General features: G+C 38.7%; 2 protein-coding genes across 2 annotated transcripts in view; one reads left to right on the top strand and one right to left on the bottom strand.

Moving 5' to 3' along the window:
* Positions 1–3,129, bottom strand: part of RIMKLB (ribosomal modification protein rimK like family member B) — an 87,647-nt gene extending 84,518 nt beyond the window's left edge. Inside the window, exon 1 of the mRNA XM_077169953.1 lies at positions 3,047–3,129. The gene's annotated coding sequence lies outside the window, so the exon portion shown is untranslated. The remainder of the gene's footprint in view (positions 1–3,046) is intronic.
* Positions 1,652–13,570, top strand: MFAP5 (microfibril associated protein 5). The gene is made up of 10 exons (XM_077169954.1): positions 1,652–1,863; positions 2,368–2,427; positions 3,429–3,464; positions 6,086–6,130; positions 6,457–6,489; positions 6,792–6,827; positions 8,712–8,741; positions 9,429–9,516; positions 10,075–10,148; positions 11,462–13,570. The coding sequence occupies exons 2-10, from the start codon at positions 2,370–2,372 to the stop codon at positions 11,572–11,574; spliced, it is 513 nt and encodes a 170-aa protein (XP_077026069.1). The 5' UTR covers positions 1,652–1,863; positions 2,368–2,369; the 3' UTR covers positions 11,575–13,570.
* The last annotated feature ends 1,726 nt before the right edge of the window (positions 13,571–15,296 follow it).

The following is a 15,296-nucleotide window of genomic DNA, read 5'->3' as shown; positions in this document are numbered from 1 at the left end:
GCTCCTTCCCTGTCCTCTCCTTCTGTCTTGCTCTGAACATTCTGTTCTCATTTTCACTGCTCCTAACTTCAGACTCCATCCTGCGCACCCCAGGAGAGCACACCCTCCCACTGCCTGGGGAGGCAGCTTTCCCAAACCATAGTCTCCAGCGAGGCCAGCGCGGTTGAGGTCAGCACTCTCTCTGCCAAATGACTGGCCTGAGTTCAGTTTCTCCATCTGTCTGAACTTCATGGAAAACATGATTATTACTCTCGGCTCTATTCTGTGCCCTGCCTTAAAAATAAGGCTTTTCATCTGCCTTCCCCCCTCCTCCCATTCCTGCCTTTTCTTTCCCTGACTCTCTCCAGACTAGAATGACATCTGTTTTCCAGCCTCTGCCGTCTCACAGTGGAGTGCATGGAAGAAGAAAGAATCGTGGGCCAGGCAAATCAGGAAAGGCTATGTTTTGTGTTCTTTGTTCTGAGGACTGACCAGCTTCCACGTATCTCAGAGATGGGACACTTCTAGCTCCCTCAGAGGAAACTGGGCTTACTTATGAAGGGATGTTTCTGACTGTGTCCATTGCCATCCCTTTTGCCCAACTGGACAGCTAGCTTCCTTCCTTCCACACTCTCCCTCCCTAACTCTTCCCTCCCTTTCTTCTATCTATCTCTTATTCACTCTTTATCTTTCTTTCAGTCTGTAATCTATTAATACTACCTGCTATTTGACTACTTGTACTCTTTTCTAATTCTGCCCATTATTTAAATACGCAATGTAGACTAAGCCAGCAAACCGATAACTCGAAATTTGCCCATTTCTATTGAACATAAAATCAACCATTCTTCAGACTTGAGAGCCTCTAATTCAATTTGCTCCCTCCAAAGTTTCAGTTTTAGTGGTCTAACCCCTAGGGTCTCTATGAATAAGAGCAAATACAGTCTTTAAAACTCCTGGATCAGGGAAAGTGTTGTCTGTCACATGATCTGAGGTAAAGTACTAAAAGAAAAGAAGGCAAGTAGAATGAATTTGGCCCCCAGTTTTGAGTTTCTGATGGCATTTTGTTGTTAGGATTTCAGAAACCAAGATGCTCAGCATAAGCTTAAACAAACATCAAAAGCAGAATAAAGTTGGTTATTCCCTCCATGGAGCTGCCATACATTTGAGAAGGTTTCTGAGGATACTATATTTCTCAGCTTTCCCTAACCCTGAGACCACCAGCCTTCCTCTTAGAAAAAACTCATGTGGTATATCTGTTTGCTTGGACATGGGATTAAGCAGGAATCCAATGTGGGAGAAACTGAGAAAAGTCTGAGTTTGTAGATTAAGAAAGATCAAGAAAGAAGAAAGAGAAATATAGAGACAGAGGAATTTGTTGAAGAGATGAATATTGAAAAACAAAATGAGAAAGGGGGGTGGAGAAACGATTCAAATGTGGAAGATAGCCAGAGAGACAGAAACTATCTAGGGGTGTGCAGTAGAACACACTGCTTAGGTAAGAAGGAACTCAAGGGAAAAGAAGCTAGGGACAGATTTTGAGAGGGAAATTAGGGTGTTGGCACAAAGGCATACATGAGCTTGGACCAACACTTGCAGGGAGCAGCAAGATCTCAGCAGTGTGGTCATAAGCTTTGGAATGAGGGTGTGAGTAACTGTAAATCCTCAGTCCCTTTCCCATTCCATCTTGATTGTAACTGCATTCTATTCCTCTAGCCTGGCTTTCTCTCTCTCCCTCACTATTTCAGATTAGGCCAAATTTGAAGTCCTTTCCTGGGAGTGGCCCTATTCATCTTATTCTCTAGCCAAAGTAGAGAGAGTGTGAGAAGGAGAGAGACACATTCAAGCAGCCAAAGGTTCGGTGAAAAGAGCAGAGAAGCACAGATAGTGAGTAGTTTGTATAAAACTCTAAATAGACAGAGGGGTGTGTGTGTGTGTGTTTGCATGCCTGCATTTGCATGTTGGCAGATAGGAAAGGGAAAATGGGGAAAGTCACTGATTAAAACTGAGCAGATTTCCCTCTCCCTCAATTATCCATGTACTTCAAAAAAGAAGAGACACCAAAGTGGGCAGAAGATAGCAAAAAAGAAGATTAGACTCTAGAAGTAAAAGGCCACAGGGTAGGGACAAGACCAGACTGCTGAGAATATAAAAATGCCTCTAATGTAGCGGAAAAGAGGAATGAAAAGAATAATGCAAGAATCAAATTTGAGGTAGAAATAAATGGCAGGTGAAAGAGGAGAAGAAAAGAGAAAGGGTTTGAGTCAGAAGGTGAAAGCAGGAAGATTCCTGGGAAGACAAAGAGTCAGAGACCTAGTTAGAGGCACCCTTCCCTGGAACTGAAATGCTAATATGTCTTACACTGTCTACTCTACCCACTGTCCCTATTAGACATGCTCCTCTTGGGACCCAAGATGCTGTTGTTTCTCACTGTGCTCATTCTTCCCTCTGGTAAGTCCTTATCTTTATTCTTTTTTTTCCTAAAATGTCAGCTCTGCTGCTACCTGTGGGTGGAAATGTGTGTGTTAGATGACAGGCTGGAAAGAGGTTGCAGGGAAAATGGGAAGAGAGATGCTTAGGGTTGAGCTCTAGAATTGCTTTCAAAAACAAGAAGTGAATAAATTTTGTGTCAAAGAAGAAAAGGCAGGAATGTTAATAGAGATGGCCTTAGACTTGGGAAAGGTATTCTGAAGGTTATGAAAATAAGGTAAGATTAAGGGGAGACACACAAATGCATAATGAACAAGAGCCACACATACACAAGTAAACATAGGAGAGCTAATATGCAAATGCATACAAACACATAAAGTCTACCTATTAAGAAACTGGACCAAATTTAAATCCTGAAGAAAAACAGTGGGTATATTTACACTAACACCTGACAAACACTTCGACTAGTATGCACACAAAATATATATGCCATACCTACACATGAGAAGAAAATGATCACAGATTTCACAGAAACTAGTTACAAGATTGGCCACAGAAAGTGGATCTCAGATATTAAGAAAACCTACTTTTTTTTTTCTCATTCTACCACATACAGACTGCAAGAACACAGTTCTCCTACCTCATTCAGTAGCGTAGCTGGTGGGAGAGCTGTGGGGATAGCAGAACAGCACACACTAGAGAGGCTGCTGGTTCTCTCTGTGGAAATGACCCTATTACTCTGCTGCTTGGGAATGAGGGGAAAAGGACATCCTGAGTTAGGGCGTAGCAGAGCAGGACTTTATTCTCAGGGATTTCTTGTCTTTTTGTGGGGCTTGTATTCCAACCAGGTTTGTGTGGAGTACTAATAATCTAAGTAATTTTGTCTTGAGCTATAAAGGGGTAAAAAACACAGAAAGAGAAAGCACAACTATTTTTTCCATTATGTTCTGGTTCATTCCATAAAAAAGTAATGGGTCTGGATCTGGAGTAAATCAATCCCTTTTCTTCTTCCCTTGGTACAGACTGGATAACCCTAGGGGTCACTGCTCAGCGAGGAGGTAAGTGAACCCTTGAGTTTGGGCTCTGTTGGGGTTCTTAATCAAGATAACCCGGACAAAGCGTCAGACTTAAAGAATCTGTGGTGTGACACAGAGTTAGATTGCTAAGGTTTAGGAAATAAGATCCACTTTGGTTTCCACAATCCATTTATCCCCCCATTCATAAAATTTTCCTGTCTTTTTTTTTTTAATCCGCTGAAACACCTTTCCCAAGAACACCTCTCGTGCTCATTGCTTGCCTCTACTGTCATATATGCATCTCTAAACTCAGAAAATGCTCACTAATCTTTGCAGAAAGCATTTTTCTACCCGTGTAGCAGCAGAAAAACTAAAATACAAAGACAGAGTAAGTCATTTCAGTAATAAAGTGAAATTGTGACACAACTGGACAGAAGCCAAAAGCTTTGGCTCCTAGAGGACCACTTCCTTTAGTTTAATGAAGGAAACCTTGTAGAACTCCACCCTTCCTCCAAAAATGCAACATAATTATAACTTAACTCTTGCTTTCAACCCATGAGAGCACTGCAATGCATTAATAGGTCATATATCAATTTATTGGGTCACGAATGCTGTTTTTGTAATGAATCAGAGTACATTAAAATAAAAATATCAGAGTATATTACATGCACATTGCAAGAGTAAAGGATTATTTTATAAAAATAGTTTCAGTTTAATGTATGTGTAAATTGGGGCATACATAACACGATAACTGTTTCTAACTGTGGGTTCAGGTACAGAAGATAAAAATATAATAAAAACATTTTCCCCTAGTGTTGTTAAAAGATGTCTGATCCCTTGAGTTCCTGAAGCTAATCAGATTTCAACACAAGAAAAACTAAAAATCTGAATTTATTTTTCTGGAAAGGTTAAAGTCCAGTCAGAGATGCTTCCTTTTTTTGCAGAATTATGAAATATGATGAAAATGTCTCCTTAAGATTCCTTTTCAGAGTATGTTCTGTGAATCCTAGATAAAGCATTTATAGGTGGTAGCTCATGGAAAGGGTAGGTAAACTGGCGTAAATGCAGAAAAGCAGTCCTTGGCCCTGAAATCCCGAGAAGCTAGGACACTCTGTCTCCCATTGCTTCACTCCTCTGCTTCTGTAAGTTGTTGAGCTGGAATATAGCAAGGCTTCTGGGGAAAGGGAACAGGGCAGGATTGGGCTACACCCTAGCGAGATTCCGCTTCTCTCTGGAATGCCTCAGGTCAATGGTTTTATATGCCCTGTGGGATTGGACATGTGTGGATATCTATCACTTGGATTCTTTTTATCAAATTTTGTTCTGAAAGAAGGAAGTATATACAGAATATGAAAAGAAAAGAGGCTCTTTTGTCAGAGCTGATGAATTTCTATCTGGAATTTATAAAGGGGGTGGGGAGGGTGAAGTAAGCAGGGGAAACTCCTACAAATGCTTTATTTGTATTTCACCTCTCTTATATTTATCAATAACTCTGACATGCTTCATAAAATATTTATTCTCCTCAGATTTAAAGCTGACATTTAGAATCTGAAATTTTCAACAAAAAAAGTCAAAGCAAAGTATGTGAATATACTGACACCTAGTGGATAAAATAGATTATGAATATAAGCAGCCTTCATTGAAGGGTAATTAAGATAAAATATTCACTAATTATTTAAATGTAAACACTGCTTTGTTGTATTGCTTTTTAAGGTAGAGATAATTATTTTTAGAAGGGCTTATATGTACAGTTTCAGATATTTGTCTTGGTTTATCCTAATAGATTCCACCTTAAAACCTGAACCACTTTTATTTTTCTTTACCTCCTGCCTTTATTTTTTGATGATCAACTGCAAAACATTCTCTACCTACATTAGTATTTCCATTTTCCTCTCTTCATCATGCCTCCCACTAAGCATCAAGAAACCATCAATATAAATGTTCTAAAAAATGATCATGGTGATGAATGCACAACTATATGATGATATTGTGAGCCACTGATTGCATACTATGGATGGGCTATATGTGCGTGGACATTTCTCAATAAAAATATTTTTAAAACAAGTGAAAAAAAGAAACAAAGCAAAATGGGACCTTAGGAGAATTAAGTAAGTTAATATAGATAAACTGTTTCAGACAGTGCCTGCACATCATAAATAATCCCAAATTAGCTATGGTCATTATTATTTATTAGTACAATGAAAGAACATAAATTTACTAAAGGATAACTTATAATGGTTTATCGAGTGAGCTGTAATAATATGAAGAAATCAAGAGATATTGAGAGTTTCCTGAGTTTTCCAAACTCTCATCAGAGAATACACCGTGAATTCTTGCAGTGCAATGCTTATCCGAGGTGTCTTTGAGAAGGGGATGTCTGAGGAGGCCCGATGGGCATGGACTTCATTTTTTCCCACCAAATTAGGCATGCAGAGGAAAGAGGATATTCTACGCTAGGATTGTTAGCAGCAAAATGATGGAAGCAGGAAAGTGTAGTGTTATAAGGAAAAAAGAATTAGGATGGGGAAGCAAGCAAGGAAGAATAATTGTGGGATACCAGGTGTGTGCTGGATGCTGTGCTTATACAGTTTCATTTATTAGAAGTGCAAACGTGTGAGAAAGCAGGGATTGCTCAGAAAAGATTTTCTGGATTTTTTTTTCAGATGATGTGACTCAAGTGACTCCAGAAACATTCACAGAAGATCCTAGTGAGCCACCTTCTTTTGTCAACTTGTTTGTTTTCTCATTGGGGATAAAAGGTTTAAGGGTGTTTTCCATACAAGGAAAAATACAGACTGAAAAAGAGATTGATGGGCTCTCTGAGTTCATGCAGAGCTTTGTGTTCCATCTTATATATATCACCTACTCTTATTATTTCTGCCAGTTCTTTCTGTGGTAGATCCTTATATTTGCCCAAAAGTCATTCTTTGACTTCAATTTTTCTTATGTCCTTTTAAATAATCATTTCTTTATTCTGCTTGCCTTTGCCATGTTTACTATCCGCATTTTCATTCCCTGTTTCATATCTTTTCAGATCTGGTGAATGAGCCCTCTACCGATGAAACAGGTAAGTTTTACTGCAATTCTGAAGAAATGGCATGATTCTTGCTAACATTCACAGCTCAGGAATTAATCTGATAATTTTATATCTGGGAAAGGGATAAAGGGGTGTTCAGTGATGATGGGATATAAAGAAAGATATGCCTGGTAGCCATCTAAGAAAAAGAAACAAAGTGGATTAATAGCTAAAATAGGGTCCGCATAATAAAGGTTTCCAAAAATTAGTATAATGTCAATAGAAGCAATATTTTTCAATAAATATTCACAATTAACTTCAATTAATTTTTTGTGCTTTTTTGTGCCTTTCAGTTCTGGCTGACATCGAGCCTTCCACAGCTGACCTGGGTGAGTTCAGTCCTGGGGTCCCAGGACTGCCAGATCCATTCTAGGCTTTCCCTAGAACCCATTATGGAAGGCAGTGCAGTTGGTGAAAGACCCTAAACAGATAGGGCTACAGATAGATGACATTTGAACCCTAAACATGCAGAACTGTGCTAGAAGTTTGATATACCACATACCAAGATATGGTCTTTCTTTCAAAGATTTCAAGAGTGGGTGGGGCAAGCGAGAGACAAATATATGTTTGGGAAGATAAAAGAAAACTTTCTAGAAGTAATATTTGAACTCAGTGACTCTCAAAAAAAGAACTGGTCTAAGCCCACAGTCACGGGGGGATGGGCATTCCAGCCAGAGTGAATAAAATGGTCAAAGATATGAAGGTAAAATAGAGCTTTGGCATGTTGGGGAAACTGATTGTAATGGCTAGAGAAAAGCTTACAAGTGGGGAGATGTGAGAAAGTAGAAAAAGTAGATTATTTTAACAATATTTATTGAAAGCCTGCTATGCGGCAGGCATTAGACTAGCTAGCAGGGACATAAAGGTGAACAAAACTCATTTTCTTCCACTGGTCTTTTTTGCGTAGTAGACAAGTGAACAGTGTCACAAAATGCTACAATCAGGGAAAGCAAAGGAAGCTATGGAAGCACATAGAAAGAGGCTTCCACTATATTCAACTTTAAGGAATTAGGAAAGGCTTTTCCTGGAGGGCACATTGACTAAACTGCCTCCTAAGGACAAGTTGACAAGGTGAATAGAAGAGGGAAGAACTTTTCAGGTGAAGTAAATAATACTAGCAAAGGGTTAGGGTGGAAATGAAAGCCAAGTAGAAAGGTGCTATGCAGGGGTAGGTTCTAATCAGATTTGTGCCTTGGCAGTGTGGAGAATGAATTTAGCCAGGCTAAGTTGGAACCAAGAAAAACAACGAAAGGCTGATGAAATAGTCCCAATAAAAGATGATGGTCTGAATAAAGGTAGAGGCAGTGAAAATTGAATGTGGACCCTCAGGAAGAGGGGATTGTTGAGATGATGGCCAGATTTCTGGATGTGGCTACTGAGTAGATGGTGGTACTGTTCACTAAAAGAATTTGAACTGATGAAGCGAAGGATAATCTAGGGATGATCTAGTCAATTTAAGATGCATTGAACTTGACAGATCTTTAAAAAATCCAAGAACTCTTTCATTAAAAGCAGTTGAATTTATAAATTTGGAGCTTTGGGGAGAGATCTGGTATATATATATATATAAAATCAGCATATAAATCTGTAATTAAAATCATGGACTAGATGAGATCACCTCATCTACTTCCTAGTATCCTATCTGTTAGCAACTCTTCCAATGACATTTTCCTAGGTAACTCTTGATTAGTCTATTCCCTCAATCACTCACCTAACTCCTTGACCTGTTCCCTTTTCTACAAACTAGGCCCATTTTTAACTTGCCCATTTTTAGCTTAGGTTTGGCTATAGCTTTAACCTTCACTATCCCTTACCCAACATATTTAATCAATGAACCCTTGATGATGTACCTAATCTACAGAGAAGAGTTTTTCTTTTGAGGGAGGATCTCCTACAGGGTAATAGCGATAGGATGAAACCCTTCTAGGTATATGGCCATCTGTCTTGTGTTCCTATTAAATTGGCTCCTTCTCAACAAGACAAAGATGCTTACAGTACAATGAATTTCCTGGAGAAGGGGGAAAAGCATCCTACCTCCTTTATTTCTTCAATTTTGTGGCTCAAAACAGGTTCTTTTAGAAACTGCTAAGTTATTAAGTCACTTGTTCCCTATTCATGGAGCCCCAAGTGGGTTCTGAATGAGGCAACATGACAGACACAGAGGTAATGACTTCTGGAGCTATTAATAACTGAACAAAATGTCTGCCTTTCAGCTTCACCCAATGATAAAAACACCTCCACAGGTAATGATTACCTCCTGCATGTCTTTTCTTTAAGCTTTTTCTTCTTTCTGTGACTTCATATCTTTTTTGTTTTTTCCTTATCTCTTATTCCTTGGAGGATTGGAGAATACTTGATATTGAGTTTACTTCCATTTTTTTCTCAAAGAGTATTTTCACTTCCCTGTTTTCTTTATGAGCTCCTCTCCTAAAAGTCATGGGAAGGAGATGGGACCCCAGCCCTCTGGAAGACGTGCTGTTTGTGACTCTATTTGATGCTTATGGGTTGGAAGATGAAATCAATTTGACTGCAAATCAGTTTGACTGGATATTACCATGGATGTCATTGCTAAAAACAACTTTCCCTTATATAGTGACCCATCTAAGAATTCACACCCTCCAAATCCAATCATCAGCATTTGAATTTGATGTTTTGTATTACTTCCTGGAAAATCCTAGAAGGACTTTTTATTAGAAGAGGTCTCAGATTATTTTATCAGACTTCTGCTTCCAGGTAGGGAGACATCTAAATTTCATTTTAGCCAATTTTTTTCCTACTCTGTAGGAAGGATATGCTCCAATTTACAGTGATCCTCTGTAGATACTACTCTTTTTTTTTCCCAATCCTATTTCCTCCCTCCCTTTGGTTTAACCTTGGTTTATGCCTCTTCTATTGGGTCTTCCCTGTTTTTTCGTGTCGGGCTTCTTCAGAATGCCGGGATGAGAAATTTCCTTGCACAAGACTCTACTCTGTACATCAGCCAGTCAAGCAATGCATTCATCAGTCATGCTTCACCAGGTAAGGGACCCCAAAATACCCAGAGAACATGTTTCATGCAGTGTTTTCATATGAGTAGCTAATGAGTACCCACTAGAGGAACTTCAGTCTTTGACAGAGCAGAAGTTTTAAGCCTAAATCTTTCTAGCTCTTCCTGAAGATGTCTATTAGGACCTGGAATCTGGTTGAATACAGAGAGTAGCGTGACTAACAAGACTAGATGCTAGAAAACAAGGGAAGGTGTGGGCTGGAGGAGGGGGGTTGTGAGATCAAAATGCTGGCATATTGTATTTACTACCTAGTGAAAAGGGGTTGAAGCAAAAATCCCAGCTACAAAGGTAGAACACATAAAGGGGAGGGATGTTAAACTTAACTCTAGCTGAAGGAGTGTGCAAAGCATTGCTAAGGAGACCCTATACTTCTCTGGGGAATAAAAATCCAAAAAGGAAGTCCAAATGGGGGTGAACCAATTGGGAAAAGGGAGGAATACGGGAGTTGAAGAGACATCCTAGGCTGAGGTTAGTTCTCCCTCTCAATGCCTGTTTCTGTCTCCCTACCATGACACTGGGGCTGCGGCAGTTTGCGACGTATGTACATCATCAACAAGGAGATATGTTCTCGCCTTGTCTGTAAAGAACATGAGGCTATGAAAGGTAAGATGATATCTGGGTGGTTAGTGGGAAGGGATAGAGAGGTATACTGGGACACTGTGCTAATGGATCCACCACTATGAAGTAGGGACAGAGCCTAGGTCTGGCTTTGGAGGAGGGCTTTAGTCTACCCTGTTAGCTCCATTGACCCGTGCCTCACCCTGTTATCCCCCAAATTAATGAAAGGAAAGCATTGTGCTCATATACAGAAAATACCATGGAAAATGTCTTAGATCCATTTCAAACTAGATTGTAACCCCTAACCTCTCCTATACAAATAGGCTTTCTGGCATTCTGGCTGCTTTGGAGATCATTTACTGGGGTTCTAGGTGAAAAACCCAAGTCAGCCATTACAGAAAAAGACTGCTAGTCAGCAACTATGTTCATAACTAAAAAGAAAAAGAAAAAGCTACTAATTTGGAGACACTAAAGTTTGAATAGGACCTATACGTAAAAATAGAATGGACATTTAGAAATTGGCTACCTTATAAACATAGTCCACCAATTATAACCATTTAGAGTACTTCTTATGAAATTTGAGAGGTTGAGGAAGATAAGACTTCACAAGAGCAAAAGGCAATTACAAGGGTCCAAAGTATGAGTGGTTATAAACCCTGCCTGGTGGGAACAGACATACTTCTCAACTTTACCCACAGCCAACCCAAATGATGATTATGGTTGGCGAAAGAACCACAGACACAGTCACTTCTGACTCACCAGCTCACTGTGTGCTCACTGTGTGAGGTCCTGAGTAAGAGCTGTAGTTAACTTCGCAGAAGGAAACTTTCTGCTTATTCCCCTTGGCTCTGTGTAAGCCACCTGCAAGGGAAGCACCTTGAGATTGAGGATGAGTATTCGGGACTCTAGGCACTGAAGTGTCTCAGGGGAGTTACTAAAGTTAGCTGTTTGCACCTAGTAAACACATAAATGTGTATTGAATGACTGAACCTCGTTTTTTTCTATTCAGTAGTTCCATGATTAGAAGAACTGGAAGCTAGATTATAAAGGAACCTAACATTTACTTACCACCTGCTATCTTTCATATACCATGCTAGGTACTTGGTGTCTATTAGTTCATTTTAATGATCACAACTACACTGTTGAAGTAAGTATTTTAAGGCTTACTTTACAGGAGATAGTAAAATTCAGAAAAGTTAAGGAGAGGTAAATAAGCAGTAAGTGGCAGAGCTGGGATGCTAACCCAAATCTATTTCTTATCAATCTTTTCATTACCAGTCTGCAAAGTCTTTCCCCCTTCAAACATGAGCCCTTGTTATGTTTCTGTATTCTCATCCCTTGCTCTGCTTCTTTTCTAGATGAGCTTTGCCGGCAGATGGCTGGTCTGCCCCCAAGGCGACTCCGACGCTCCAACTACTTCCGACTTCCTCCCTGTGAAAATGTGGATTTGCAGAGACCCAATGGTCTGTGATCATCAAGGAAGAGCAAGGAATGAATGTATGGGTGGGAGGAAAGGAATGCTCTAGAAAAAGGGAATTCTTTCTTGCCCAGGTAACATTGTAAACTAACTCATAGACGTTAATGCTTCTTAACCCAATCCTTTTCAAAATCACCTTTTGCCCCTACGCCCTGATTTTTGACTCAGACTGATCCTTATTATTTTGCAAATTTTTGCTGCTTCCCAATATCACAGGCACAGTGAACAAATGATGACCATGTGGCTTAACATACAAATATTTTACGTTCAGTTTTAGAGGAGTTTGGACTTCTGTTTAATAATCTTTACCTTTTGAATCTGTATGAGAAAGAGATTAGGGTGGAAGAAAATACCACTGTCTGTTTTGACTAACCATTCATTTATTTTTCCCAAGTTTCCTAGATGAACTCCCCATTCATTTATGTGCTCTTCTTTACTCTTATTTTACTATTTTGCTAGATTGTCTTAGTGTTTGCCTGGGAGTCTTCTTTCTGAGACAGGTCATGGTAATTTTTATGGTACTAGAAAATTCTCCAAAAAAAAAATCCAGGACATATAAAATCCTCAGAAGCTGGAGCTAAAGAGAGATGTGTATGCCGGGTACAGAATTTGAACCTATGATTCCTTATCAAATTTTTCATGCACTTGTCCAATCTAGAAGTAGGGCTGGAAAGTAGGTCTCATCCACAAATTCATGTTTGATGGTACTGGAGTTTAACCCATCTACACAAAGCAAATTAGACAACTGAATATGAAACTATACCACTGGGCTGAGTTTGCTTGAGTTGTTACTTCTTTCTTCCTCAACCCTCACCACAATCTGTAGAGACTATTGTGTAGATTACTTCTGGAATACCCTAAATTTGGGCCTAAGAAGAGAATTCAGATCTCACTTTTAATATGTAGGCAGAAAGTTTACCTAATGGTTAATAAGAAAGAACAGATAAAACATGACATTTAGAAAACCCACATTCTTATCCTGGCTCTAGCAGTAACCATGTGGCCTCTGATAAGTCACTTGCCCTCTTTAGGCCCTGGGTTAATTTCCCCATCTTTAAAATGAGAAGATTAAATTTGTATTGGTTCTAAGATTTCTTTTAATTCCGTGATCTCTAGACTTAAATGCATTATTCACATTCCTTGGAGCACAGATGCACTCTAATTCACAACGACCTGTGTCTGCTTTATAGGGGGAAGAAATATCCTTAATAGGACATGAATCCACAATGTCATAGAATAAAATGCCATTGTAATAAATTACAAATTATATATTATGGACACTTTTGCTTAGAATAACTCAATAACTTTCTATAAAAGTGAATGGAATTCAAATAGGAACTAAGGGGACTTTAAGACAACTAATTACATATGACAGAGTCCCACTCTATAAGGGTGGGGATTCCTTTCCTATTGCTGGAAAAACTAGCTACATGATGATCAGACACCTGCTGTGGAGGAACAATTAAGTTTAATGTGATTTACACTTTGGATTAAAGAAAACTACTAATTTAAAAGTCCAAAGCATGTAAACTCTGCTCCACAGTCTCTAGAATCGTGTACTCATATATAAACAGTCATATTAAATGCAGGGAAAACTCATAGGTGCAGGGTTTCCAGGAATCTTTTTATGGGCTTGACTCTCCAATTGCATATTAAACGAGGTGGCATTCCCACCAGAGGGCATCTCAATCCCAGTAGTGTGTATAATGGAAATTAATTTTTTTTAATGAAAGCATATTTTTATAATTGCACTATTAACTATGGTCCATGCTTTAACTTAGGCTTCACTGTTTGTGTTATGCAGTTCCATGGATTTATTTTTTAATTTTTATTCTAGAACCATATATATAACCTAAACACATTCAAATATATAATTCAGAGCTTTAAAAAGTTTTAGTAATGGATAGGAGCGATGATGCATAACATTGTGAATATAATTAACAGCAAATTAAACATTTGAAAATTTTTTTTTCCAATTTCTTTCTCAGAAGAGAGTTGCCTGTAGTCTGGTTATTTATCGTTCTTTAAACCAAAATAATGGATTTTCTATGTTGAAATATAAGGACTTGGTAAAAGTATGGTTAGGCCATTTTTGAGATTGAAACCTTTCTTGGTACCTTGAAATCATATAGTAGAAAAAGCTTCATCTACCTACCCAAAGGACTCACCCTTGCTTTCTCTTCCCAAAATGAGTTGATCCTGCCCTGAGCCAAATTTTTCCACTTTCCATGCTTATGACTGAAAAATAAAATTCTCCTTTCTCTTCGAATGAACAAATTCTGGAAACTATTCTCTCTAGAGTTCCATGTACACTTTCTCTTAGTATTATTTTGACTCACAAGCAAATGTGCAACCCCCAGCTGGTCTCCCTACTCCTGGGCCTTCCTTTGAATGACATCAGACAGTATATGTACTAGTCACAAGCTCCTCCCTACTCCACTTCAGGGTGCTCATGGCAAAAGTAGGGTGTTTAGATCATTTACACCTGACTAGAGGGTGCAAACAAGAAGAGCACCATACAAGGGGAATAAGGAGGTAAGAGAGTGAAGACAGATTCACATGGGGCAGGAGAACCGGAAGGTCAGAAGATGGGAAGCCACACATCTGTATGGGAGAAGGGGATTTGGAAAGTATGGTTAAGGGGTCCTGATAAACCTGGAAATTTATAGGACAGAATGGAAATCCATCAGGAGCACACTGGAGGAGTATAATTATAGTTCACTTGGGAAGCCAAAGATTTGTTCCACAATCCAATGCTCCAATAAAAGTTGAGATCTTTATCTCTTAGCATTTTTAGCAGTCAGACATCAGGGAAAGTGACTTGCTGAGGTTTCCCTGTAGTGGAGAAAAACAGGTGGCCACAGTTTAAATTTCTTTTTTTTTTTCTAAAAACCAGTCAAGCAAAACCAGAAGCAGCAGTCAGACACCAATTTCTGGGCAGAACCCAAGATGGAAAAAGCAAATGTTGTTTATATAAATAGAGGTGCAGAAACCATAGCTTCCTGTTGACAAATTGAGTTTCTCTTCACCTCAAACTCTCAATTGTTTTTTTGATAGCTGATAATTTTTTTTTCAATTTTCAATTTGCCCAATCACTTTTTTCCCCCCTTTCTCTGGGGTTCTTCTCTTTCTCTCCCCTTTCGTTTCTTCTATGTTTTACCTAGACATGCATCTGTACTACATAGCTTTATGGACTACACTATTAAATTTATGCAATAATATATATAGGGATTGATTTCAGGATAATTTCATACATTTGTGTGATTCCCACCCCCACCACCCCCAAAAAAGTAATGAATTTTAAACCAGTTTAATGAAATCATCTTAAGGTAAAATAACCTGAATTATATTTAGGAGATTGATGAGCATTGTGGAATCAATTGTGACCCAAATGTGACCCATTATATATCATGTCTTAATATGTTATTCTGCTCCTGATGGTCAAGTATTAGGAATTACAGTGAAAGGTTAATGAGAATTGCACAAAAAGACCTGTCTTCCAATTGTATCAAATTGTATCTCTATACTCATTCATTCTTCAAAATGGATGAGATCTTCTAGGGGGAGAGAAATAAAGTAGCATAAATACTAAATAAGCTTTTGAAAATGTGTTATCATAAAATCAAAATCAATAGGTATTGAAAACAAAAAATACTTCCAAAATGTTCATATTAAATCATGAACAATAGATCCTCTGTTACTGAGAGGATCTTGGA

This window comes from Tamandua tetradactyla, chromosome 7 (genome assembly GCF_023851605.1).
Source record: "Tamandua tetradactyla isolate mTamTet1 chromosome 7, mTamTet1.pri, whole genome shotgun sequence".
In the NCBI taxonomy this organism is placed as follows: domain Eukaryota; kingdom Metazoa; phylum Chordata; class Mammalia; order Pilosa; family Myrmecophagidae; genus Tamandua; species Tamandua tetradactyla.
Note: the sequence above shows the minus strand (reverse complement) of the source record. Positions and strands in the feature narration are given on the sequence as shown.

Excerpts from the sequence above, each read along its gene's own strand:
- MFAP5 (XM_077169954.1), top strand. The coding sequence starts at position 2,370 with ATGCTCCTCTTGGGACCCAAGATGCTGTTGTTTCTCACTGTGCTCATT. Across the intron at positions 2,428-3,428 it reads TGTGCTCATTCTTCCCTCTG|ACTGGATAACCCTAGGGGTC; the intron begins GTAAGTCCTTAT and ends CCCTTGGTACAG. Across the intron at positions 10,149-11,461 it reads AGAACATGAGGCTATGAAAG|ATGAGCTTTGCCGGCAGATG; the intron begins GTAAGATGATAT and ends CTTCTTTTCTAG.